Source organism: Gopherus flavomarginatus, chromosome 2 (assembly GCF_025201925.1).
Source record: "Gopherus flavomarginatus isolate rGopFla2 chromosome 2, rGopFla2.mat.asm, whole genome shotgun sequence".
NCBI classification, from domain to species: domain Eukaryota; kingdom Metazoa; phylum Chordata; order Testudines; family Testudinidae; genus Gopherus; species Gopherus flavomarginatus.
In genome coordinates, this window is record NC_066618.1 from 152,797,058 (window position 1) to 152,821,966 (window position 24,909).

Below are 24,909 nucleotides of genomic sequence, written 5' to 3' on the forward strand. Positions count from 1 at the left end.
AGATTCACTCCCCCGCCCATTGCCCCCTGCTCACCAGAGAGCTTCCAACCCCATGTGAGGCTCTGCCCTGCGCTTCTGTGGCCTCCCCCTGCCTCGGGGGAGGAGCGGGGGGGGCTCTCAGACTGTATTCTGGCCCTCTGGGCACCCACCCAAACCCCTACGGGTGGGGGTCTGCTCCAAGCATCAGGCTGCGGCAAAGGGAGGCAGAATCCAGGCAGGACACCCCAGTGGCCTCCACCCACTCCTGGTGCTCCCCTGAGGCACCGTGAAGCCAGGCTGGGATGGAGCCACGGGACTCTCTCTCCCGATGGGTCCATAGCTGGGGCCTTCCCCTTTCTGTGGCATGGCTCTGTGGAGCGGTGGCTTCCCGGGGCTGCAATCTGGAGAGCACCCCCAGATTCCACCCCCACACATGCCAAGGGCTCCCCTCCTCTGCCCTGGCCACCGGCGCAGCCCCATGGAACAGACTGGGAGGCTCTTGGTCTGTATCAAACCAGCCCAATGGGGCGCTACAGGCAGTGTCCACTCCTCAGAGGCCCAGGACTGGAATGGAGAGGCACGGGCAGAGCTGACGCCAGGCTGCCCAGACTGGAATAGCCGGGACAGCCACTGGGCCGGACTGAGGTGCATGAGCAGAGTGGTGTGGTACCAGTTAGGAATAGCAGCCGGGGCTGCGGGCGGGGAGCACAGGGCTGTGGGTCAGTGAGGAGAGCTTGAACCTGGGGCTTGTTGTTGTTGGTTGGGGGTAGGGGCAGGAGCTGGACCCAAGTGCTAGGGCCCCACACAGGACTTGTGGAGCTGGGATTCCTTTTCTCTTACTTAGCACCGGCAGAGCTGGGGGGAGCCAAGGGCTTGGGTTGGGAGTGAGGGGTACCGGCCGAGCTGTGAAGGGGAGCCGATGGCTGGGATAGCAGGAGTTGTGGGTTGGGAGTGAGGGGCACCGGTAGAGCTGGGCGGGGGAGCCAAGGGCTGGGATAGCAGGCACTATGGGTCGGCAGTGAGGGGCACTGGTAGAGCTGTGGGGGGAACCCAGGGCTGGGCTAGCAGAGGCTGTGGGTCGGAGTGAGGGGCACCAGCAGAGCTGCAGGGGGAGCCCAGGGCTGGGCTAGCAGGGGCTGTGCGTTGGAGTGAGGGGCACCGGCAGAGCTGTGGGGGAACCCAGGGCTGGGCTAGCAGGGGCTGTGGGTCGGAGTGAGGGGCACCGGCAGAGCTGGAGGGGAACCCAGGGCTGGGCTAGCAGGGGCTGTGGGTCGGAGTGAGGGGCACCGGCAGAGCTGGAGGGAAACCCAGGGCTGGGCTAGCAGGGGCTGTGGGTCGGAGTGAGGGGCACTGGCAGAGCTGTGATGGGGAGCTGGGGCTGGGACAGCGGGGCCACGGTGGGTCAGGATCAAAAGGCATTGGTAGAGATGTTGGGGGTACTCAGGGCCATCCTAGCAGACCAGGCTGTAGGTCAGGCTTGAGGGGAATGGAGAGAGCTGCTATTTGCACGGGGGGGGGGGGTGCACAGCCCCAGCCCACATGACCCCTGACTAGATAGTGGGGTCACCCTGCCAGGTCATCAGTTCCCAGAGCCCCAAGACGTTGACCCTCCTCCCACAGCTCCTGCAGCCCTTTCCCTGCTCCACGCTCGTTCTGCGGCTGCTGAGCTGGACTCGGCCCTGCTAGCTGGGGGCTCTGCTCACCCGCTCTGCCCTCCGTACCTTGGGTCCCAACTGCCCCCTCTCTCCGGCCCTGGCAGCCTGCAGTTCCTGGTGCCATTAACAGCCATCCCTGCACACCTTGTGATAACCCCCTGTGGTCTCAGAGCTTTCACAACATTGTTTCTCTCTCTCCTTCTCTCGTCCCCCATCTCCACCCTGTCCCCCCCCTCCCTCTTCGTCTGTCCATCTGTCCCTCTGGACCCCACCCCCTTCCCTCTACCTGCTTATCCTGCCTCTGGAATTTGTTCCCTTTCATGCATTATTTCGGTTTCCTTCTGTACATTTGATCGTCTCTCTCACGCCCTTCCTATCCCCCCGCCTCGCCCCCTCTCCTCATTGGGACCCTGTCCTGCCCATCTCCCGTGTCTGCCCCCTTCGCCGCTCTCCCCGTCCCCCTCTCCCGCCCCTCCCTGACCCACTTTCTCTCTCCCTTCCTCCCCGTTTTGTTTTGCAGTCACTGTATCCATCAGCTATTAGAAAGCGTAACTTACATGCACCACTATGCCATTGTGCACAGGGACTTGAAGGTCAGTATATGCCTTTCGCCCTCTCCTGGCATCGGGCTTGGGGTGCTGGCACCGCCCAGCACTCACACGCCCCCCCATCCCCTCCCCGCTAGCTGCTTTTGATTTTTGGGGGGTGGAGAGGGAGACGATATCCAGGGCTGGGGGCGTTTTTTTTAGTTCGATTCTCAGCATGCCCGGCTGAGTCCTTTCTGGGCACTGCGCTGTGGCTGGGCAGGGCAGGCAGGTCTGAGGCCCTGGACAGGAGGCAGCGCCCGGATGCAGACATCTTGCCCCGACTCCAGCACACGTGGGACCAGACACCATCCCCCCCTCCCCACCCCTGACAATAATTTGAAATCTCAACCGGGCGGCTTGATACAATTCACATTTCAGTGTCTCATCCCCCCCGCCCCCTTCCTCTCTTTTTCTCTCTCTCTCTCCCCCCCCCGCCTCTTTCGCATCTCTTGTCTTGTTTGCCACCCCTCACCCCACCCCCGCATGGCTGCCAGTTCTGTCTCCCAGACCCGAGCACCTAGCGGCTTGTCTCCCAGGCCAGAGCTCGCCACACCCCGTTGTGGACAAGGGGACACATTCTTCCCTCCAGGCTCCTGCTCACCGCGGCCTCTCCACGCCAGGGACACCCTGAATGACCGGAGGAGAGCTTGAACCTGTGGCTTGCTGGTGTTGTTGGGTGCACAGGCTGGGCCTAAGGCCACTCCTCACCCACTGAGATGCTCTGCCCGGATCTGCCCATATTGCTGGCTTATGCCAAAGTGCCCTCTCCAAAGTCCCCAGGCTGCAGGGGATTTCACAGGCACCTTCCCCTGGCCCATGGGCCGAGAGCTGGCCCCTTCCTCTCTGAGCTGGGCAGCGATTCCATCTCTCATTGCTCAGCCCCAGGCTCCAGCCCCTCTTCCTTTCTGTAGTGACCTCCTTGGTCCCTGTGCTGCGGTTTGGAAGAGCCCCCCAGTGCTGGGCTAGGCTGTCCCCTTCTGAGCTGCGGAACAAGGAGGCCTGAGCGAGGCCTTTTGCTGCCATGACACAGATGCCTGCTCATATGCTGGCTGCCCACTGGCCTTAGCTGCTAAGGCAGCACGGCTTGAACCAGTGACCTCCAGTGCTATGTGCAGGAGCTGCTACTGTGTGGGCCGGAGAGCCAGGGCGCCCTTAATGGGGCAGTTCCAGAGCAGGCCTAGGGGCAGGGTCTCTACAGCGCCCCTGGACCAGTGGGTTAAGTCAACACAGTGCCAGGGGATCCCCCGTGTGGTTCCAGAGGGGGCAGCCCCAGGCAGCGGTGCCCTTTCCCTGCATAGGGAAGGGTGGCCCATGCCGGGCCATACCTTGCCGGGCTTGCCTGCTGGAGAAGGATTGGCGGGGGTTCCCACACTGGGACTCTGTGCATGGGGCAGGTGGGCAGCCCGGGGCTGTTAGAAACCCTCTCCTCAGGGATAGGCACCCATCGGCTCAATCCTGATCATGTGGCTCTAACATTCCAGGGGAGATAGCTCGGGGCTTCCTCCAATGCAGACATTTCTGGCAGTAAAGTCCCAACCTCTCCCTGGGGTAAAAACCCCACGACAGCAGCTGTGCTGCCCATGGGAGAGATGGGCTGAGGGATCCTAGCCGTGCGAGCGGGCCCGGGTGGGAGACGCAGAGATCCCAGCTGTGCAAATGGGCCCAGGTAGGGTTGCCAACTTTCTAATTGCACAAAACCGAACACCCTTGCCCCGTCCCTTCTCTGAGGCCCCACCCTACACTCACTCCAGGCCCCCTACCTTGGTGGCTCACACTCCCCCACACTTACTCACTTTCACTGGGCTGGGGCAGGGAGTGGGATGCAGGAGGTGAGAAGGGTTCCTGCTGAGGGTCTGCGCTCTGAGGTGGGGCTGGGGATGAGGGTGCAAGAGAGGGCTCTGGGCTGGAGATAAGGAGTTTGGAGTGCGGGAGCGGGCTCAGGACTAGGGCTAGGGCAGAGGGTTGAGGGGTGGGAGGGAGTGCAGGCTCTGGCTGGGGGTGTGGGCTCTGGGATGAGGGGTTTGGGGTGCAAGAGGGGGCTCTGGGCTGGAGCCAAGGAGTTTGGAGTGCGGGAGCGGGCTCAGGACTAGGGCTAGGGCAGAGGGTTGAGGGGTGGGAGGGGGTGCAGGCTCCGGCTGGGGGTGTGGGCTCTGGGATGAGGGGTTTGGGGTGCAGGAAGGGGCTCCATGCTGGGGCCAAGGGGTGTGGGCTCTGTGAGGTGGCTCAGGGCTGGGGTAGGGGGCTGGGGTTGTGGGCTCTGTGAGGGAGTTAGGGTGTGCGAGGGGGTTCCGACCTGAGGCAGGGAGTTCGGGTGCAGGCTCTGGCTGGGCAGCACTTACCTTAGGTGGCTCCCAGTTGGTGGTGCAGCGTGGCTAAGGCCTGACCTGGCTCTGTGCTGCTCCCAGAAGCGGCCGGATGTTTGGCCTCTAGGGGGAGGAGTCAGACGGCTCCGCATGTTGCCCACGCCCGCAGGTACTGCCCCTGCAGCTCCCATTGGCCACGGTTCCTGGCCAATAGGAGCTGCGGAGCCGGTGCTGAGGGCGGAGGCAGCATCCAGAGCTTCCCTAATCGCCCCTGCAACTAGGGGCTGGACATGCCAGTCGCTTCCAGGGAGCTGCGCAGAGCCAAAGCAAGCAGGGAGCCTGCCTTAGCACCACTGTGCTGCCGACTGGACTTGCCACTAGGGTCCCTTTTCAACCGGGCATTCCGGTTGAAAACCGCCATGCAAATGGGCCAGGGCGGGGGGCGCAGGGATCCCGGCCATGCCAGTAGGCCCAGGTGGGAGGCGCGGGGTGCCCGGGTGGGAGGCACAGGGATCCCAGCCATGCGAGTGGGCCCGGGTGCAGGGCGCAGGGATCCCGGCCAAGCGAGTGGGCCCGGGTGGGAGGCGCAGAGGATCCCAGCCATGCGAGTGGGCCCAGGTGGAAGGCACAGGGATCCCGGCCGTGCGAGTGGGCCCGGGTGGGAGGCACGGGTTGCTCAGCCGTGCGAATGGTCCACAGTAAGCATAAGGAGGGCAGCACAAAGCACCAAGCCAGTGCGTGACTCATAGTCTCTGCTGTCTACTTATCTTCTGCACCAACTCACTTACCAGCTCAGTGATATGAATACTAGCAGAGGGAAGACCCAGGGCCCTGCAATGTCTGCCCCTCCCTACTCCCCTCCCTCCCTCCAGGAGAGAAGGACAGCCTGTCCATGTAAACAGGCAAGCATGTGAGATCGGACCATTTAACACTACATCCCTGCAGAACTAGCAAGCACAGGAACTGCCTTCCCCTCCCTGGGGCACATGCCCCCTCCATGCTGAGGGTATGGGGTTCTGCCCATTTCCTGAGCTCCAAGTGCCTGGGGTCCTGCCCCTCCCCTGCTGAGACCTAAGTGCCTGACCCCCTGCATCTCCCCTGGCCCCTTCCTTCCACAGCAAATTCGCTCTCCAAAAGGAAAAATCAAGGGGGGGACATCTAGTCCCAGAGCAGGCACCTGTCCAGCCAATCCGCTCCGAGCAGCTAGAATAACTTAGCAACCAAGTGGAGAGCCTGGCAACCAGAGCAGCTGCACCAGGAAACCTTCAAAATACTAATGAGCTGGGCCGGAGCCCTCTCCAGCAGTGTGATCGCCTGCCCCGGGGAAGGTGACTGGCCACGCAGCGACAGAAGCTGGGCAGAGCCTGGCCATGCACTCAGGCCAGCATGCAATGGGCCGGTGGGCAAACCGTGACCCCCACAAGGGCAAGGACAGTGCCAGAGACGCTCAATTAGCCCTTCAGAGAGCGGGGCCCTCCCCGTGGAAGGGAGCACCCAGTAAACACTAGCAAGTGTCACCAGCTGCAATGTGAGACTGCTCTAAGCTCCACTCTCCGACCGGGCACATGGGAAGGACCCGGGGCTAGCGGAGCGATGGTTGCAGCTCCCTCTGGACCCCTGAATTCCCAGAGCCAGGCATGGCAGATCTCCGCGAACTCACAGTGTGTTTTCCACCATTCCACCATGCAGCAGAAAGCTGAGGGCAACCTAGGAGGAAACCCGCTCTCCCCAACTCATTTTGAGTGCAGAGGCGTCACACAGCCGAGACCCTTCATCCATTCTAAGCACAGGGGCTGACACATCGCAAACTGGGCCCTGTGTCTTTGATGCCATCTCCAAGAAAGGGGGAGGAGCGTATCTCTGCCAGCGTGTCAGATTTCCCCCACATGCTGCTTTGAGGAAATGCACTCCTAGCCCACGTCCAGACTAACCCGCGGCATCGGCGGGTTAAAATCGATTGCTCGGGGATCGATATATCGCGTCTAGTCTGGACGCGATGTATCGATCCCCGAGCGCGCTTACATCGATTCCGGAACTCCATCAACCCGAACGGAGTTCCGGAATCGACACGGAGAGCCGCGGACATCGATGCCGCGCCGTCTGGACGGGTGAGTACCTCGATTTTAGAAATTCGACTTCAGCTACGTTATTCACGTAGCTGAAGTTGCGTATCTAAAATCGATTTTAATACCCTAGTCTGGACGTGGCCCTAGAAGCAGAACAGTTGAGCGAGGATGCAAGCTCATCTATTCACCCCTTGTCCAGGGTGGAGCTGGTTTCATGCAGATAGATTCCAAGGCCACAAGGGACCACTGTGATCATTGCGGATGATGCTACGCTGGGGGGAGAGGTAGATACACTGGAAGGTAGGGATAAAGTCCAGAGTGACCTAGACAGATTGCAGGATTGGGCCTAAATAATTCTGATGGGATTCAACAAGGACAAGTGCAGAGTCTTGCACTTTGGATGGAAGAATCCCATGCACTACTGCAGACTAGGGACCCAATGGCTAGGCAGCAGTTCTGCAGAAAAGGACCTGGGGATTACAGTGGATGAGAAGCTGGATATGAGTGAGCAGTGTGCCCTTGTTGCCAAGAAGGCTAACAGCATATTGGGCTGCATTAGTAGAAGCATTGCCAGCAGATCGAGGAAAGTGATTATTCCCCTCTATTCGGCATTGGTGAGGCCACACCTGGAGTATTGCGTCCAGTTTTGGGCCCCCCACTACAGAAGGGATGTGGACAAATTGGAGAGAGTCCAGCGGAGGGCAATGAAAACGATCAGGGGGCTGGGGCACATGACTTACGAGGAGAGACTGAGGGAACTGGGCTTATTTAGTCTGCAGAAGAGGAGAGTGAGGGGGGATTTGATAGCAGCCTTCAACTACCTGAAAGGGGGTTCCAAAGAGGATGGAGCTCGGCTGTTCTCAGTGGTTTCAGATGACAGAACAAGGAGCAATGGTCTCATGTTGCAGTGCAGGAGGGCTAGGTTGGATATTAGGAAAAACTATTTCACTAGGAGGGTGGTGAAGCACTGGAATGGGTTCCCTAGGGAGGTGGTGGAATCTCCTTCCTTAGAGGTCTGTAAGGTCAGACTTGACAAAGCCCTGGCTGGGATGATTTAGTTGGTGTTGGTCCTGCTTTGAGCAGGGGGTTGGACTAGATACCTCCTGAGGTCCCTTCCAACCCTGATAGTCTATGATCATCTGGTCTGAGCTGCTGTACGACATGGGCCCTGGCATTTCCCCCATAAAAATTTAAAGGAACAGCCAGGCTTGGTTTTAAAATTGTCAGTGATGGAGAATCCACCACGACTCATGGGAAGTTGTCCAAATAGTTAATTACTCTGACTGTTAAAAATGTACGTCTTCTTTCCAGTCTGAATTTGTCGCGCTTCAACTCCCAGCCATTGGATCATGTTAGACCTTCCTCTGCTAGACTGAAGAGCCTGTTATCAAATACTGGTTCCCCATGTAGGCACTGACGGACTGGGATCAAGTCACCTCTTGGCCCTCTCTTTGTTAAGCTAAATAGATGGAGCTTTTTGCGTCTCTCACCGGAAGGCAGGTTTTTCAAACCTTTAATCGTTCTCATGGCTATTCTCTGCTCCCTTTCCAATTGATCCACATCCTCCTTGAATTGTGAGCACCAGAACTGGGCACCAGATCCCAGTCGCGGTCGCACCAGTGCCAAACACAGAGGTGAAATAGTTGCCCCTTGTCTCTGCTCCTACTTGAGATTCCCCTTGTTTATGCTTTCCAGGCTTGCATTAGCTGTTTTGGCCACAGCATCACATGGGGTGCTCTTGTTCTGCTGATTATCCACCATGCCACCAAATCTTTTTCAGAGTCACTGCTTCCCAGGATACAGTCCCCGATCCCGTATGGCCTATACAGTATTCTTTGTTCCTACCTGCGTACATTTACTCACACTGTTTCCTTGCACCCAGTTTACCAAGCAATCTTGATCTCTCTGTCGGAGACTTGTCCTCTTCATTATTTACCACTCCTCCAAATTTTATATCATCTGCAAACTTTATCAGTGATGGTTTTGGTTTTTTTCCACATCACTGAGTTAAAAATGTAAAATAGTCCCTGCAGGACTGCGCTAGAAACACACTCGCTTGATGACAATTGTCCATTTACAATTACATTTTGTGCCTTATTAGATGGCCAGTTTTGAATCCATTTCATGTGTACCATGTTAATTTTAGACTTCTAGTTTTGTAATCAAACTGTTGTGCAGTACCAGGTCAATTGCCTTACAGTATCCAAGTATATTACATCAATGTTATTACCCTCAACAAAAAAAGATATCAAGTTAGTTTGATAAGATATTTTTCCATAAACCTGTATTGATTTGCATTAATTACATTATACACCTTTAATTCTTTATGAATCGAGTCCTGTATCAGCCACTCCATTACCTTGCCCGGGATTGATGTCAGGCTGACAGGCCTATAATTGCCTAGTTTGTTCCATTCACCATTGTTAAAAATTGGCACAATATTAAGCTTTTTTTCTAGTCTTCCGGAAATTTCCCAGTGCTCCAAAACCTATTGAAAGTGAACATTAATGGGCCAGCAAGCTCCTCAGCCAGCTTTTTTAAAACTCTTGGATGCAAGTTTTCTGAATTTGCTGATTTAAAAATGTCCAACTTCAGTAGCTGCTGTTTAATGTCTTCCTGAGATACCAGTGGAATGGAAAGCCTGTTATTATCATCACTATATGATGAGACTGCATCATCTATTTTTTCCTCCAAATACAGAACAGAAATATTTGTTGAACACTTCTGCCTTTTCTGCATTATCAGTGATAATTCTATCATTTCCATCTAGCAATGCACCAATTCCATTGTCAGGATTCTTTTTGTTCCTAATATATTTTTTAAAACCTCTTTCTTATTGTCCTTAATTCTGGGGCCATAGATTTCTCCTTGTGTCCCTTGGCTTCCCTTATCGATTTTCTACAATTCCTAACTTCCAATTAATATTTATTACTGTCAACTTCCCCTTTTTTCCATTTGTTATATATATATATATAATATATTCCTACAATTGATTCTCCTAGGCTTTGTCCAGCCTGGTCTTAAGATGTCCCAAGTGAGGGGGCTCCCAACCCTTCCCAGGGAAGGCCTTCCATTCCAGGAAGCATTTTCTTATTTTCAGTCAAAGCTCATCCCCATACACCTAATTCAAGTCCCTGGCCATCCCTGGACAGTTCCTCCCCCTCCTTGCCATGTGCATCCTTTTGTGGGTGTAAATGGCACACCGTCCCCTGGGTCATCTCTTAACCAGTCAGGACATTTTTCATTTTTCCCTCCAAGTCAGTCACCTCAGGTCTGGGGGCCTTTGAGTTTGTGACTCAGTTCAAGGCCCTGACTGAGCCCTGTGGATGGTGGGTCCGTTCCACTCAATGTTCAATGTTTGCACTCAGTGTGCTCTGCATCTTTCCCCTTGCAGAGGGACACGCTTGGCTTGGCTTGGAAGAGGAGGCTGTATGAGAGCAGGGTGATTGTTCAGTCCCCTCTAGCCCTCAACCTATTTTCCACCATCCACACTCCCCTGCAAGCAGACGCCTCAGAAGACAGAACAGGTCTGCTCTGTGGTTAGAAGTTCAATGGGCTCCAGTTGGCAAAGCGCAGAGACGAGACCCCTGGATGAGATTCCCCTGCACCCAGATGTTCCCAGGGAGGGGCTCCTCTTTCCAATGCCGTGGGAGAAGAGCCTTTTCTCCAAGAACAGGAACCCATGGCAACCAGCACTTCAAAGATCACTGGAAATCGGTCCTGGAAGAGAACTGGAAACCAAGGCGGCCAGCAGAGCTCTAGGACAGCTTATGGGCCAGACATGAGTGCCCACTCTGGGCTGGAAGGCGCATGCAAAAAGGTCCCAGTGCCCCAAACTCACAAGCTCGAAAGGACAGTGTCTGCTCTGGGGTAGCGTGGTGGCAACATCACGGTTGGCTCCTGCGGTGCACCTGGACCGTGGGATCGGATGCTGAAGGGCGAGGCGTGGCATGGCTGTTACGAAAAGGGTTGGCGAGCGGAGCCTTCACCCAGGGTGAAGTGGTTCTCACGGGGCAGGCTAAGGGGCCACAGATCGGAGACGGTGTTGGGGTGAGGTTTGCAGGGTCCTGTGCAGATTTCCTGGGGACTCTGAGAGCTCCCCACAAAGGTGCTCTACCATGAGGAAAGGCCTTGTGGTCGCTCTAGCCTCAGCCTCCTGGGGAGGAAGGCGGCTTGGCTGCTGGACTGGCTCTCAGGAGACCCAGGTTCAATTCCTGTCTCCTTCACGCCCTTCCTCTTTGAGCTTGGGCAAGGTCACCCCGTGCCTCGGTTTCCACTCAGCACAATAGGGACAGCCCTGCTCCGCAGCACAAGAGTGTGTGAGTGTCTGAATCACCCCTAGGTGTGAGGTGCTCAGGGGATGGTATCTGGCTGGAAGGTGGCACCTTCCAAGAAGATTAAGGACCAAATGGTTCCAATGCAGGATGCCCTCCTGGGTGGGACAGGGGGAGGTCCTATGAAAACATGGCTCCCTGGGGCTGAAGACAAGTCATTCCTGGCATTTCTGTAGGGCCTATACAAAATATGCTCCTGCACTCCCTTCCTGCTGTCCCTGTAGCCGTGAGCTGAGCCCCAGCTCCTAAGGGACTGCAAGGCACAGGCCGTGTATTAAAATCTCCTTGCCCCAGTGTCTCCCAGCCTGAGGGCTATGGCCTGGACTCTCCTCAGTCGCTCATGGGAATATTACATGTCAGGGCAGTGCTCGGCCCGGAGCTGCACGCTCCCATCTCTGCGCTGGCCAGGGAGCGGATCCACGCCGGAATCGCAAGGAAATTTGGGAGCTGAGGCTGGGCGGTGGGCAGCGGGTGATGCTCGCTGGTTATTTGGCTTGGGCTGGTCCCTTGCAGAGCCCCAGTCGTGATCCAGGCCGATCAGATCAGTGACCCTCTGTGCGTTGGGTGGTTTGAACAGGCCTGGTGGCTGGCGGGCTCAGCCCAGCTGGGGTAGGAGAGGAGCAGGGGAAGTGGGTGGGCAGAAATCCAACAGGCCCAAGGTCTTGGTTCTGCTGTAGCTACCAAGGTGCGTGTGGGCTGGGCAGCGGGGGCGAGAGGTATAGACAGCCAGGCCACGGCACAGAGGTGCCAGCTGTATCCCTGCTGCTGTCCATCCTCTTTCAGGAGGGCATGGTGGTGTGGGTCTCCAGTGGGTGGCCTTGTGCCATGCCTGGTACTGCTTCCTCCCTGATGGAATGGGGCTGAAGGGACTGAGATAGCAGGATTTTGGGGGGCAGGGGGGATTTGAGGGTTCCCGGGATAACACCTCACATCCCCTACCTGCAGGTCCTCCCTGCGAGCCCAGAGCAGGGGGAAGGGCAATTCCGGAAGCAGGCGGATGGCGGACCCCCTCCATCACCACCTGACCCTAATGCTCCAGTGCCCTTTGTGTCTTCCCTCCTGGGCCCCTTTCCCTGGCCCAGGGCTGCTCCTCCATCACTGGGAGTTTCTTTCCTCTCCCCACCCCCGCCTCCGGGTTTGTAATTTGGGGCAGTTCCTTTGCAATTAGAGACTGAGATTGAGAGGGATCCAACTCCATTATCTCCATTCTCCTCTTCCTCCTCCTCTTCCTCTTCTCCTCCCTTCCCCCCTCCCCCATCATCCCCCTTCTCATCTCCTGCCCCACACCAGCCTGCCTGGTTGTTACCACTCACCATGAACTAACGCGCCCCCTGGTGTTTGCATGCAGTCATTGCATCCAGCAGATCCTGGAGGCTGTTCTCCATTGCCACCAAATGGGGGTCGTCCACAGAGACCTCAAGGTGAGTTTTCTACCCCGCTGCTCTGTCCGTCTGTCCGTCCGTCCGTCTTTGTACCTTGTGCATGTTTCTGAGCGAGAACTAGAGTGGTTCAAGCCCCATGCCACTGCAGGGGCCTGTGGGAAAGGGGCCGGCACAGGGGGCCCAATCAGAAATGGGCTCGGCTCAGCCATTGGGACGCGCCGGACAGACCCTGCCCAGTAGCGGGGGACAGAGCGCCCAGTTGGCACCTCCAGGCAATTGGGGAAGCTGGGCAGGGGTTGGGGTTTGTCACAACCCAGAGGCGAAAGCGGGAGCTGCTTCTTTCTAGCCGCCGCCCATGTAGGATAACTGGAGAATTCCTGGGAGAGAAGATACTGTGTTGAGGGGATGGCGCAGCAAGGGGGCTAGCCCTTTAGCAGGGGGATACAGCTGGCCTCTCGGCCACCTCCTGGAGCGGCAGTGGGCCGAGATCAGGCTCTTTACCCCTCTCCCGGCACCCAACCCCTGCTTAGATCAATGCAGTGGCTCACCCGCTGGGTGCCCCCACGGCTCGCACTGCCCCTTGGTATCGGACAGGCGCCCAGCCCCTGTTGCTAGGAAGTATTCATTCTGGGCAGCAAGGCCTGGCTAATCTGAGCTGATTCCTGTGGCTGCTGCCTAGCACCAACGTATGCCTGGGACTGGGGGTCCAGGAAGCTAATGGACAATGAGATTGGTTCCCTAGCAACCTTTCCTCTCTTTTTGCCCTCCCCTTTGCCTTGTCCAACATCTCTCCCCACCCCCAGGTGGCACCTGCAGGCGGGTGGGACTTCTGCCGAGGAAGGCTCTCGCCAGCTGTCTGCATGCCCTGTGTCTAGTTGAACTGTGTTGCCTGTTCTCTGTGACTTCCGCCGTGGGTTGCTTGTCTTTGTTTGCCCCCCATAAAGTCCCCTGGGTGTCGCAAATCGTGCTGGCCTCCAAGCGTGAGGAGCAGGGACGTGGTCTTGTGTGGCCGAGTGGGGCTAGGATAAAGGGGTGCATGTGTGTCTCTGAGAGACCCAGAAACAGCACTGTGAAATTAACAAGGGGGTTCCTATGCCAGACCTGGTGTAGACCCTGGGCTTCCCCCTCCTCTGCTGCTGCCCACCTTTCCCTTACAGCTTTGGAGACAGGAACTGTTCATCAGTTCCTTGCCCCTTCAGTGACACACCAAGCTTTTCCAGGGAGCTTCTGCCCCCTCTGAGCTGGGGGAGGCCACAGAACCACTCTGGGGCATCCCTCCAGAACGTCCCCTGCAAACCCGGGAAATGGTGCAGGGCAAAGATGCCATTCCCCAGGAGCTTGTGGCTGTCTGTGTCCTGCCTGGGGAGGGGGACAGGACAGGACATTTCCATGGCTGCGCTGTGGTGCATAAGGTCATGCTGTAATGCGATGATGGAGCCGGGCTCTGGTTGTGCCACAAGGTGGTAGTTGAGCCAGGGTCTGGTACGTGGAATCATGCTGGAACGGGGTTATGTAGTTGGGCCTTCACTTGTAGGGTTATTCTGTAATAAGGTGATGGAGCTGGGCTCTTGCCTGTGGAGTTGTGCTGTACTGGGGTGATGGAGCTTGGTTCTGGCTCCTGGAGACATGCCATAAGAGGGTGATGGAGCTGGGCAGTCACATGAGGCATTGGGCTCTAACGGGGCGATGGAGCTGGGCTGTCAAAGGCGGAGTCATGTTGTCATAAGGTGATGGAGCTGGGCTCTTGGGCATTGAATTGCACTGCATCAGGATGATAGGGCTTGATTTTGGCACATGGAGTCCATGCTGCAGGTAGCTAGAATGGGGCTCTCAAACATGGAGTCAAACCATAGCAAATTGATGCAGCTGGATGCTGGTGCCTTGAGCCATGCCACAGTGGGATGATGGAGCTGGTCTCTGGCACCTAGAATGGCTCTAACAGCCTGATGGGGATGAGCTGTTGCATGTGGCGTCCTGCCCTAATGGGACTGTGCAGCTAGGCGCTTTCACCTGGAGTCCTGCTGAAACAGGGTGAGGGAGCTAGAGCTGGCGCCTTGAGTCCTGCTGTAATAGGTGATGGAGCTGGGCTGTGGCTCGTGCCATCGTGCTGTCACACGGTGATGAAGCTGGGCTCTTGTGCATGGACCTGGGCTGCAGTGGGACAATGGAGCACACTGCATGGTGCTGGGCTGTGTGCTGGAGAGCTGGAACCTGGTGCATGGGATCATCATGAAGCGGTGTGATGCAGCGGAGTCGGGCTGCAGCAAGGTGGTGGAGCTGGGCTCGAGCAAATGGAATTGTGTTCTGGGAGTTGGAGTGGCGCCCGGGGCCGCAGTAGCGGGCACTGCGCACGTGCTGGAGTGGCACCTGAGGCTGGGGGAGCAGGCACTGGCATGTTCTGGAGTGATGTAACCATGTTGGCTTTGATGGGACCCAACTGAGAGTACCAATTCAGGACAAATTGCTTAAAACAGGGCAGTTACAGCCCAAGGCTGGGATCCTTTTCACACCAAGGCAAACCAAACCAGCCAGACAGAGAAGACTTCGGTTTCACCCCACTGGCTAACCAGAAATCACACAAGCAATTCCCTTAGACGCTCCAGTTTCCCAGTATCACCCCCAGTGCCACTCGTCATGGGGATGAATGGTTATGAAAACCAACACTCCAGTAAAAGAAAAAAGGTTCTCTCAATCCCAGAGTACCAAGCCCCAGACCCAGCTCAATATACAACTCAGATTTTACTCACAAATCACGCTGTTACCAATCCTTTAGAATCTAAAATCTAAAGATTTATTCATAAAAGGAAAAAGATACAGATGAGAGCTAGAATTGGTGAAATGGAATCAATTCCATACAGTGATGGCCAAGTTCTTGGTTCAGTGATGGAATAAACTGCAGGTTCAAACCAAGTGTCTGGAACATCCCCAGCTGGGGTGGGTCAATCAGTCCTTTGTTCAAAGCTTCAGTTTGTAGCAAAGTCCCTCCACAGGTCAGAAGCAGGATTGAAGACAGGATGGAGGAGCTGCAGCAGCCTTTTATAGTCTCTTGCCATGTGGCCTCTGCTTTCTTTGTCCCAAAGACAAGCTATCCAGCACGTGGCATGGAAAAACCTTAGAGTTCTGTCCATAGGCAGGTCCCTGCATACCTTGCCAAGTCACAAGGTGTATCTGCCTTCTCTGGGTGGGTCAGTTGTGTAGCTGCTGGTCCTTAATGGCAGTGCTGACACCACATTGTCTGGGGTGTCACCCAGAAGCATAGAGCAAGTTTGAACTACAGACAGGTTAGAGTCAATACTTATAACTTTAAATACCAAAATGATACATGCACACAGACAGCATAATCATAACCAGCAAACCAGAACCTCCTCATAGACACCCTATTTGACCCCCTTTATACAAGATTTGGTGTCACTACAGGACCTTTGTTGCACCAATGAACTATATGGTCTCAGTTCATGTTAATTACGTCACAAGTATCACTTGGGGTTGTGGGAGCTGGCACTGGCCTTTGCTGGAATGGTGCTCGGGGCCAGGGTAGCGGATGCTGGCATGAGCTGGAGCAGCACTTAGGGTCGGGGAGCAGGCATTTGCATGTGCTGGCGTGGCACATGGGGTCAGGAGAGCAGGCATTGGCATGTGCTGGTGCGGCGCCCGAGGCTGGTGGAGCAGGCACTGACACATGCTGGAGTGGCACATGGGGGAGCTGGTTTCTTGCCCTTTGTGTCATGGTGCACTGGCAAGGCAGGGGGGCTGTGTTGTACACGGTGGCATGGTGCCAGTGGTCACTCAGCTCTGAGGTGCAGCCAGTGTCATCGTATGCCGGGGCTGGGCCGAGAAGGAGAAGGGGAATGGCACCAGCCTCCTTCATAGAACGAGGAGCCCAATCAGCCCTCAAGTGTCTGGTTCCATGAGGAGTGGCCGTTGGCCTCTACGAGTGTCCCTTGCAGTCTGGCCCAAGGGCAGGGGGGCCGGCTGGAACGGGGGGCAGGGAATGGACAACAGGGTCTTTTCCCGCCTGGGGGCACTGGCTCAGGTCACTTCCGGGTTGAGGGGCCTGGCAGGTGCAGGAATGGGGTATCACCTCTAGGGGGCATCGGCTCCGATCCATCCCCAGGGTGGGGTGTCTGGCTGGTGCGGGACTGAGGTCTGGGGGCCCGAGACTCTCATCTCTGTGTGGCTGGAGCTTATTCCTGTCTGCTGGCTGCTGTGTGACCTGATCTCAGGCCACAGCATCTGGACAATGGGACGTTTTGAGCCTCCCGTCCCGTCCCTTCCCCGTCAGGCAGCTGGTCCTGGCAGGGCATGGGCGGGGCTTATTGGCACAGTCATGCGTGGTCGCCCCCCTGGCTAGCGCTCTTTGTCAGGGAAGGTGGAACTGTGGACAGATATGTACAATCCAGCTGTTTTCCTCTGTCTCAGAGCCAGCGCTTCTGGCTCTTTGCGTAACATTTCCAGAACTTCCTAGGCGACGTTCTGATTTCTCTGGCTCTGCTGAGCTCCGACAGATTGATGTGGGGGATTAGGGGCACCAGCGGATAGCCAGGCCAGCCAACCTGGACGGGAGGGCACCTGCTGCTGGAGCATGAATGCCCGGGAGGTGGCAGAGAGGGGAGGCCCTTTCTGTGTATGTTTGGTAGAGAGAAGTGTTGGGTTTTATATTGTGCGAATGGACATACTGGGGGCTGGGAAGCCATTGGAGGAGGTGCTGCTTCAGTCCCCCAAATTGCAGCCAAAAGTGGTGGTGTTCTCCTGGCTCTCAGAGCCTGTTTCATGCCACCTACTTCTCTTGTTAGGCCAGGTGCCTTGGCAGGCCATACTGAAGACTTTGGGATGTGACACCAATCCCAGAGGGGGGAAAATGGCCTCCCAGCCTGGTGGCAGAGCGCCACCAGGGAAAGTGGGCAGGCAGGGTCTCTGCTTGTTGTCCCCCCCACCCAAGTCCAGAGCAACGTGGGGCTTTGGGCGGCTGGAATGTGCTCACAGGCCATGCCAGATGGTCACAGCAACAAGGCCAGGACTTGCCCATGGGTCAGGAAGCGGAGCCTGTGCTGGCTGGAATAATCCCAAAGATGGAGCTGGGTTTCTGCCGCCCTGTAATGCCAGTGGGTGCAGGGGAGGGTAGCTAGGAGGGAGGGGTGTCAGTCTGGATCCTAGCACATCGGCCGAGAGAGCACAGGGGCTGGAAGGTGCCAGCCGAGCCATTCGGGCTGTGTGGATGCGCCGATAGCCCCATCTCGCTCGGGGTGTGACCCCCAGGCCTTCCCTCGGTTCTCTCCACTCGTCAGCCTTGCACGTCTCTCACCTGCTTCTGCAAACCGTCTGTTGTTGTTCTTTTGTTTTGTTTTCTCCTCTCTTCCCTTCTCTGCCCATCTCTGACCGCGTGTCTGGTCCCACGGCGCCCTGTGCCCAACGGCTCGGCACGACAGCCAGAGAATCTGCTCCTGGCCAGCAAGTGCAAAGGCGCAGCGGTGAAACTGGCAGATTTTGGCCTGGCCATCGAGGTGCAGGGGGATCAGCAGGCTTGGTTTGGTGAGTGGCAGAGCCCCCTCCCTGCCCCCATCCCGCCCTGCTGCCCAGGACAGTCCTGGCAACCCGGTCTGTGCTCTGTGTTTTCTCCCCAGGCTTCGCCGGCACCCCTGGTTACCTCTCACCCGAAGTGCTGCGCAAAGAAGCGTACGGCAAACCCGTGGATATCTGGGCGTGTGGTAAGGCCAGTGCCGCGAGTCCTAAATTCATAGACAGGAAGGCCAGTGGGAACCACTGTGACCATCTAGCCTGGTGTCCTGTATAGAGCTGGCTTGCAGGAATCCCAGTTTGAACTAGGCCAGATCTGCTAGAAAAACATCCAGTCTTGATTTCAAAATTGTCAGTGATGGAGAATCCACCATGATCCTTAGGACATTGTCCCCTGGTTAATTACCTTCCGTGTTAAACATTGACACCTTATTTCTAGCTTCACCTTCCAGCCATTGGGTTGTGTTAGACCTTCCTCTGCTCTCATGTAGGCACTGGCAGACTGGGATCACATCCCTCCCCCTCACCTTCTCTGTATTAAGCTAAATGGATTGAGCACCATGAGTCTCTCACTGGAAGGCAGGTTTTCTAATCGGTTAATCATTCTCATGGCGATTCTCTGCCCCCTCTCCAGCTAATCAACGGCTCAGTGTCAGGGATCTGCCAAGTATCCTTCTCCCTGCCTCTGGGCTGAGCCACCCACCTGTGCCTTCAGTTCTTTGTGATGGTCGGTGCTCATGGACTGGTGGTGAGGCGGCCTAGTGGTTAGGGGGCTGGCTTGGGAGACGTGGATTCAAGTCTCACCACTGCCAGTGTCTCTCTGGGCAAATCACTTAAGGCCAGATTGCCCAAGGGGTTTAGGCACCCAAAGATGCAGAAAAGGCACCTAGTAGGTGTAATGATGCTGCCTTTGGTGGGACACTACTGAGAGTATCAATTCAGGACAAATTGCTTAGAGCAGGGCAGTCACAGCCCCAGGCTAGGGTCCTTTGAGCACCAAGGCACCCAACCAGCCAGCTAGAGAGGACTTTGGTCTCACCCCACTGGCTAACCACAAGTCACACAAGCAATTCCCTCAGACACTCCAGTTTCCCAGTATCACCACCAGTGCCACACGTTATCGGGACGACTGGTTATAAAAACTGATACCCTAGTAAAAGAAAAAAGGTTCTCCTGATCCCAAAGAACCAAGCCCCAGACCCAGCTCAATATACAACTCAGATTTTACTCACAAATCACGCTGTTACCAATCCTTTAGAATCTAAAATCTAAAGATTTATTCATAAAAGGAAAAAGATACAGATGAGAGCTAGAATTGGTGAAATGGAATCAATTCCATACAGTGATGGCCAAGTTCTTGGTTCAGGCTTGTAGCAGAGACTGAATAAACTGCAGGTTCAAATCAAGTCTCTGGAACATCCCCAGCTGGGGTGGGTCAATCAGTCCTTTGTTCAAAGCTTCAGTTTGTAGCAAAGTCCCTCCACGGGTCAGAAGCAGGATTGAAGACAGGATGGAGGAGCTGCAGCAGCCTTTTATAGTCTCTTGCCATGTAGTCTCTGCTTTCTTTGTCCCAAAGACAAGCTATCCTGCATGTGGCATGGAAAAACCTTAGGGTTCTGTCCATAGGCAGGTCCCTGAATACCTTGCTGAGTCACAAAGTGTATCTGCCTTCTCTCAATGGGTCAGTTGTAGCTGATGGTCCTTAATGGGCCATCAAGCAGGCTAGGCAGTGCTGACGCCACATTGTCTGGGGTGTCACCCAGAAGCACCGCGCAAGTTTGAACTACAGACAGGATAGCACCAATACTTATAACTTTAAATACCAAAATGATACATGCACACAGACAGCATAATCATAACCAGCAAACCAGAACCTCCTCATAGACACCCTATTTGACCCCTATATACAAGATGTGGTGTCATTACAGGACCTTGGTTGCACCAATGATCTATACGGTCCCAGTTCATATTAATAACGTCACAGTCGGTTTTACAGCAGTGCCTAAGCAGATTAAGTGCCTAACCCCATTGGTGTTCCATTCCCACCTGCATGGAGCCCAGAGTGTTGCCGTTTATTGAACTCTGTGTCCAAGATGCTGCATGAAGCCAGCCAGCCCCAAAACCCCCTGTGGGCAGTTTGAATCCTAGTCCCTATCCATGCCTGATAACAGACGCTAAAAGTCCACTTCCCCATAGCTCATCCTCTCCCTGGAGCCTTTGCTAGTCCCAGAGACCCCTTCCCATCCTACAGCGAGAGGAGGCCTAGAGGCATAGACAGATGTCAGCAGGGGGTGCTAGAGGCATAGATAGCAGTCGGGCACTGTCACGTCTAAACCCCTTGGTGCAGGCTCTCACTCCCATCCCGTGGTGTCCCCTGGGCATCCGGGCACCTGCTCATTGCTCCTTCCCTGCCGGCTGCGGGGTGTGGACGGGGGCAGTTAACCAGCAGCAGGTCAGTTCTGGAAATGTAAAGCCAAGTTGCATTAAGGCAGGAAAGAGGTAGCAGGACCTGATAGAGATGGGGTTCCCCGGGAGATGCCTACTGGCAGCAGGCTGAGCAGAAACCCCCATATCCCTGCGTCAGTCCAGGCCTGGTCCCCCAGGAGCCGGCGGGCGCTGACTCTTTGCTCTCCCACCTCTCTCCCCAGGTGTGATCCTTTACATCCTGCTAGTCGGTTACCCTCCCTTCTGGGACGAGGACCAGCACAAACTGTACCAGCAGATCAAGGCTGGTGCCTACGACGTGAGTACCTCCCTGCCCCCCCCGGTCCCAGAGCACCGCGACGGGGACTTGCTGCCATGGGCCAGGAGTCCTGTACACTACCGGCTTCATCTCCAGCCTACCCCTCCGGCTTCTCATTTGCCTCACCTGCTCTAGGACCTGGAATTGCTGGTGTCTCCCAGCCGTAGGCCTGTGCCCAGCTCTTCCAGGGTAGGACACGTCCTTCCTCCTCCTCAGGGGGTCAACAGGGCTGTGTCCGGCCAGCCTCCACCCACAGTCCATGCAACCCCCCATGGCTTGCCCCTGTCACAGTGCAGTTGCCTGGGCCCCGTCCACAGTGCATATAGAGCCACTCCCCCGCCATGTAGACAGCATCCCAGAGAGCTCTGAACGTGGACACAGTGCTAACGTAGGTTAACACACACTGGACCTGCCCAGCCTGCAGTGATGGTAGTCTTTGAAACTATGTTGGCTAGCAGGACTCCAGCAGGACTTGTTCCCAGTGTAGACGGGGCCAAGTGGGTTTAGGATCATGTTAGCAAGTCGGGATCAGGCCCTGTGGCCGTTCCGTTACTGTTGGCCTGGGAAGCTGGGGGAAGCTGCTTTCCATTACACCCAGAGACCAAGCAGAGAGGCAGGGGGGCTCCGTTCTTTGCCTGGGAGGGGCTGTGGCCCACCAGCCACGCTGCAGGGTTGCATGTGGTGTGGATCCTGCGCTTCCTTGAGCCCGGATGCTGCCATGCAGGGGCCACAGGCATCACCACCCCACACACCCACGTCCTGTTCGTAGAGCTCCATCCTGTCCCCACCCCAAGGCCGTCCTGCCCTCGGTCCCAGGCTCAGGGAGCTGGTCGCAGCCCAGCAGAAGCCCGGCTGTCTGCACAATCCCCGTAGCATGCCCAGCACCTGCCATGGGGTGTGCTGACAAGTGTGGTAACCTGCCCCCCCGGCTCCCTTGCAGACACTGGGCAGGGCAGCGGCACAGGGACCTGGCCAAGATTCCTGCCTTGGCACGACGCTTTCTCCACGCACATGGCAGCACGGAGGGACCCGGGAGCATCCGGACGCCCCATGCGAGCCACGCTCCTGCGACTGCCCAGAGCGCAGGTCCAGTGGGTATCTCTCCGCTCCCAATAGCTCGGTGGAATTCGGCAGCCTCTCCACTCTCTCTCTTCCCCCCTTTGCTGGCGCTTTCCTCACCCTGTACGCTTGGCCTCTTCTGCACGCACTTGGGGTCTGCTGGCGGGGACGGAACGACCGGGGCTCTGGAGAACGGTCTCTGCTTTTTTTTTACCCCGCTCCCGGGGCGCTTCCTCTCCCCTCTTGCTTGTATGGAATACAAGCAGGGTCCTCCAGATTGTGCAGTGTCTGAACCGGCTGCAGGCTTCCCCTCTCGCTCCCAAACCCCGGCTTTAAACCGATTTCCCTTCCAAAGCCTGGGGCTTGCGGGGGAACCCTCCAGAGTGCAACCTGAGTGGAACGGTGCAGAGACAACTTGTAACAAGAGGTGTGAACAGCCCCCATTGCGCTCAGTCTGTCTGTCAACTCTGAAACCTAATGATACACGTCCATACAGTTCACTGGCCGCCTGCCAGCAGCAACATCCAGGCAATGTGCTTATCCCACAATCCCCCACACTCCACAGGGGCAGAAGCCCCTGCTGTCCCCTCTCCATCATCCAGCACCTCCAGCTTCCCCACATCCACAAAGTCTGCAGACCAGTCACATGTGGCCAGCACCAGCATCTGTCAGACGATGAAAACACAGGGAACGAGGCATTTAACCGGAATTAGCTGTCAAGGCAAAGGGGCAGCACGAGGGTGGGAACAACAGGTTCAAATCAGGAGATCAAGTCCGGTTTTGCAGTAGCCCTGGATCGGCCTCGGAACTTCTCGCCGGCTGCTGTGCCAGGGCAGAATGCAGGTACCACTCACCTTGAAGCGGATGTGATAAGGCTGCAGGCATCATCAGGCGGGCAGCTGGATCTAGGCAGACTCTGGCGCTGGCTTTGGGCTGCCCTCGGGTTCCTGGGGAGTTACGGCTGCCTTGGCTACGAGCAGCCAGCTCCCCACCCCCGACAGCTGCGATCCCCTGCATTTAACCTTCCTGGCCCTTGTTTCTTGTCTGCAGTTCCCTTCTCCCGAGTGGGACACGGTCACCCCCGAAGCCAAAAACCTCATCAACCAGATGTTAACCATCAACCCGGCCAAAAGAATCACAGCCCACGAAGCCCTGAAACACCCATGGGTCTGCGTAAGTGTCGCTGCTGCCCCGGACGCAGCCAGGGAATGGGGCTGCTGGGTTCTCCCTCACTTTGCCTCTTCTCTGGAGCCACACCGCTCGAGCTCGGCATTGTGGGGGTGGCGAGAGGGGCTGGCCAGGCCACACTGATGGCGCCAACTCCAGTGAGCCCATAGCGCAGGGGCTTTGGGACCAGCATCATCCCCAGGGAACAGTAGCTGTCAATGGGCTGATCAGAACCTGGGCCAGTTCATCTCAGCCACCCGCAAGAATGCCCAGCCCATTGTTTCCCCATCACCGAGTGAGCAGCTGTTCCCCTGGCAGCGTGCTGAGCTCTGGGGCCAGCTTGCTCAATAAGGGTATGTCTCTGCTGCGATGGAAGACGCTGGCCTGGCCGCGGCTGGCCTGGCTCAGCAGACTGGGGATGTGGGGCTCGGGCTGTGGGGCTATAACATTGCAGTGTAGACATTTGGGCTCGGGCAGATCCCGTAATGGGAGTGTGACGGGTTCAGTCACAGAGACCCCCTTGGGCTGTCACCTGTTGTGCTAGGACTACCTCTGAGCCTGTTTTCTCTGCCAGCTTGGGCCTCCAGAACCCTGCCTTGTTGAGCCAGATACACTAGCCTGCTACAACGGAGACGTAGGGTCTGAACCACATCCCCAAAGCTGCAGATTTAACTGAAAACAGCTCAGCAAGTCACCTGTCTCCAGCACCCAGATACCCAGCTCCCAGTGGGATTCAGGCCCCAAATAAATCCATTTTACTCTGTATAAAGCTTATACAGGATGAACTCATAAATTGTCTGCCCTCTATAACACTGATAGAGAGATATGCACAGCTGTTTGCTCCCCCACGTATTAGTCACTTACTCTGGGTTAATTAATAAACAAACCTGAGTTTATTAAGTATAAAAAGTAGGATTTAAGTGGTTCCAAGTAATAATAGACGGAACAAAGTAAGTGGCCAAGCAAAATAAAACAAAACACGCAAGTCTAAGCCTAATACATTTATAACCTGTTTACATCTAAAATCTCACCTTCAGAGATGGTCCAATAAGCTTCTTTCACAGACTAGATTCCTTCCTAGTCTGGGCCCAATCCTTTCCCCTGGTACAGTTGTTGTTAGTTCCAGCTCAGGTGGTAACTCGGGGATTTCTCATGACTCACAGCCCCTTTTGTTCTGTTCAACCCCCTTTTATATCTTTGGCACAAGGGGGAATCTGGGTTCCCACCCCCTCCTTCTAAATGGAAAAGCACCAGGTTAAAGATGGATTCCAGTATGATGTGACATGTTCACATGTCCCTGTAAGACTTCATTACCCAGGGGCTGACCCGCACCTACCCAGGAAGGCCTACAAGTAAACAGAGCCATTTACAGGTGATTGATTCTGAAGCACCCTTAATGGCTTCCACTTAATATGCTTACACCTGTAATACAAGTTTATATCTTATTCTTCTAACTCCAGGCATAGGAATAATACATGTATAAAAAGAGGATGACCACACTCAGTAGGTTGTAACCTTTGTAAATTACAAGAGACCTTTTGCATAAAGCATATTCCAGTTACATCATATTCACACTTATAAACATATTTTCATAAAACATGGAGTGCAGCGTCACAGGGTGGGGCCTAGAATGTCCACACTGCGATTTTATAGCCTGGCAGCCCGTGCCCTGTGAGCCTGAGGTGGCTGACCCGGGCTCTGAGACTCATTGCCGTGGGGTTTTATCACCACGTAGACGTCCCCCGAGGGTCTGTCTGTCTGTGCTGCATTGTAAACCTGGGTCTGTGAAACCCGGACTTGTGTTTCCAGCCTGTGCCAGAGCGGCCGCCCTGCAACGTAAAGCTGGACTCAGTTGCTGCGCTCGGGTCTCACAGTCGTGCTAAGGCAGTCGTGCTGCGCTCCGCCGCTCTTCTGACTCGGGGCCGTGGCTTGAGCTGCGTCCACACTGCCAAACAACAGAGAGTAGGACTTAGTCCTAGGATCTCGGCCCTGAGTGCTTCCTGGCCCAAGTCAGGCTGATTTGTGGGGGGACGAGAGGCGGGGTTCAGCTCAAACCTGAGTCCCACTCGGGCTTAGTGTGCCATGTAGACAGATCCTTGGAGCTTTGTTGCTAATCTGGT

General features: G+C 56.0%; 1 protein-coding gene across 13 annotated transcripts in view; it reads left to right on the plus strand.

Annotated features, from left to right (window-relative positions):
- Positions 1–24,909, plus strand: part of CAMK2B (calcium/calmodulin dependent protein kinase II beta) — a 137,409-nt gene that overhangs the window by 71,049 nt on the left and 41,451 nt on the right. For all 13 annotated transcript variants that reach the window (XM_050937443.1, XM_050937445.1, XM_050937446.1 and 10 more), the window contains exons 6-10: positions 12,273–12,345; positions 17,733–17,835; positions 17,928–18,011; positions 20,469–20,563; positions 22,673–22,795. In XM_050937443.1, coding sequence (XP_050793400.1) covers positions 12,273–12,345; positions 17,733–17,835; positions 17,928–18,011; positions 20,469–20,563; positions 22,673–22,795 — 478 coding nt within the window. The remainder of the gene's footprint in view (positions 1–12,272; positions 12,346–17,732; positions 17,836–17,927; positions 18,012–20,468; positions 20,564–22,672; positions 22,796–24,909) is intronic.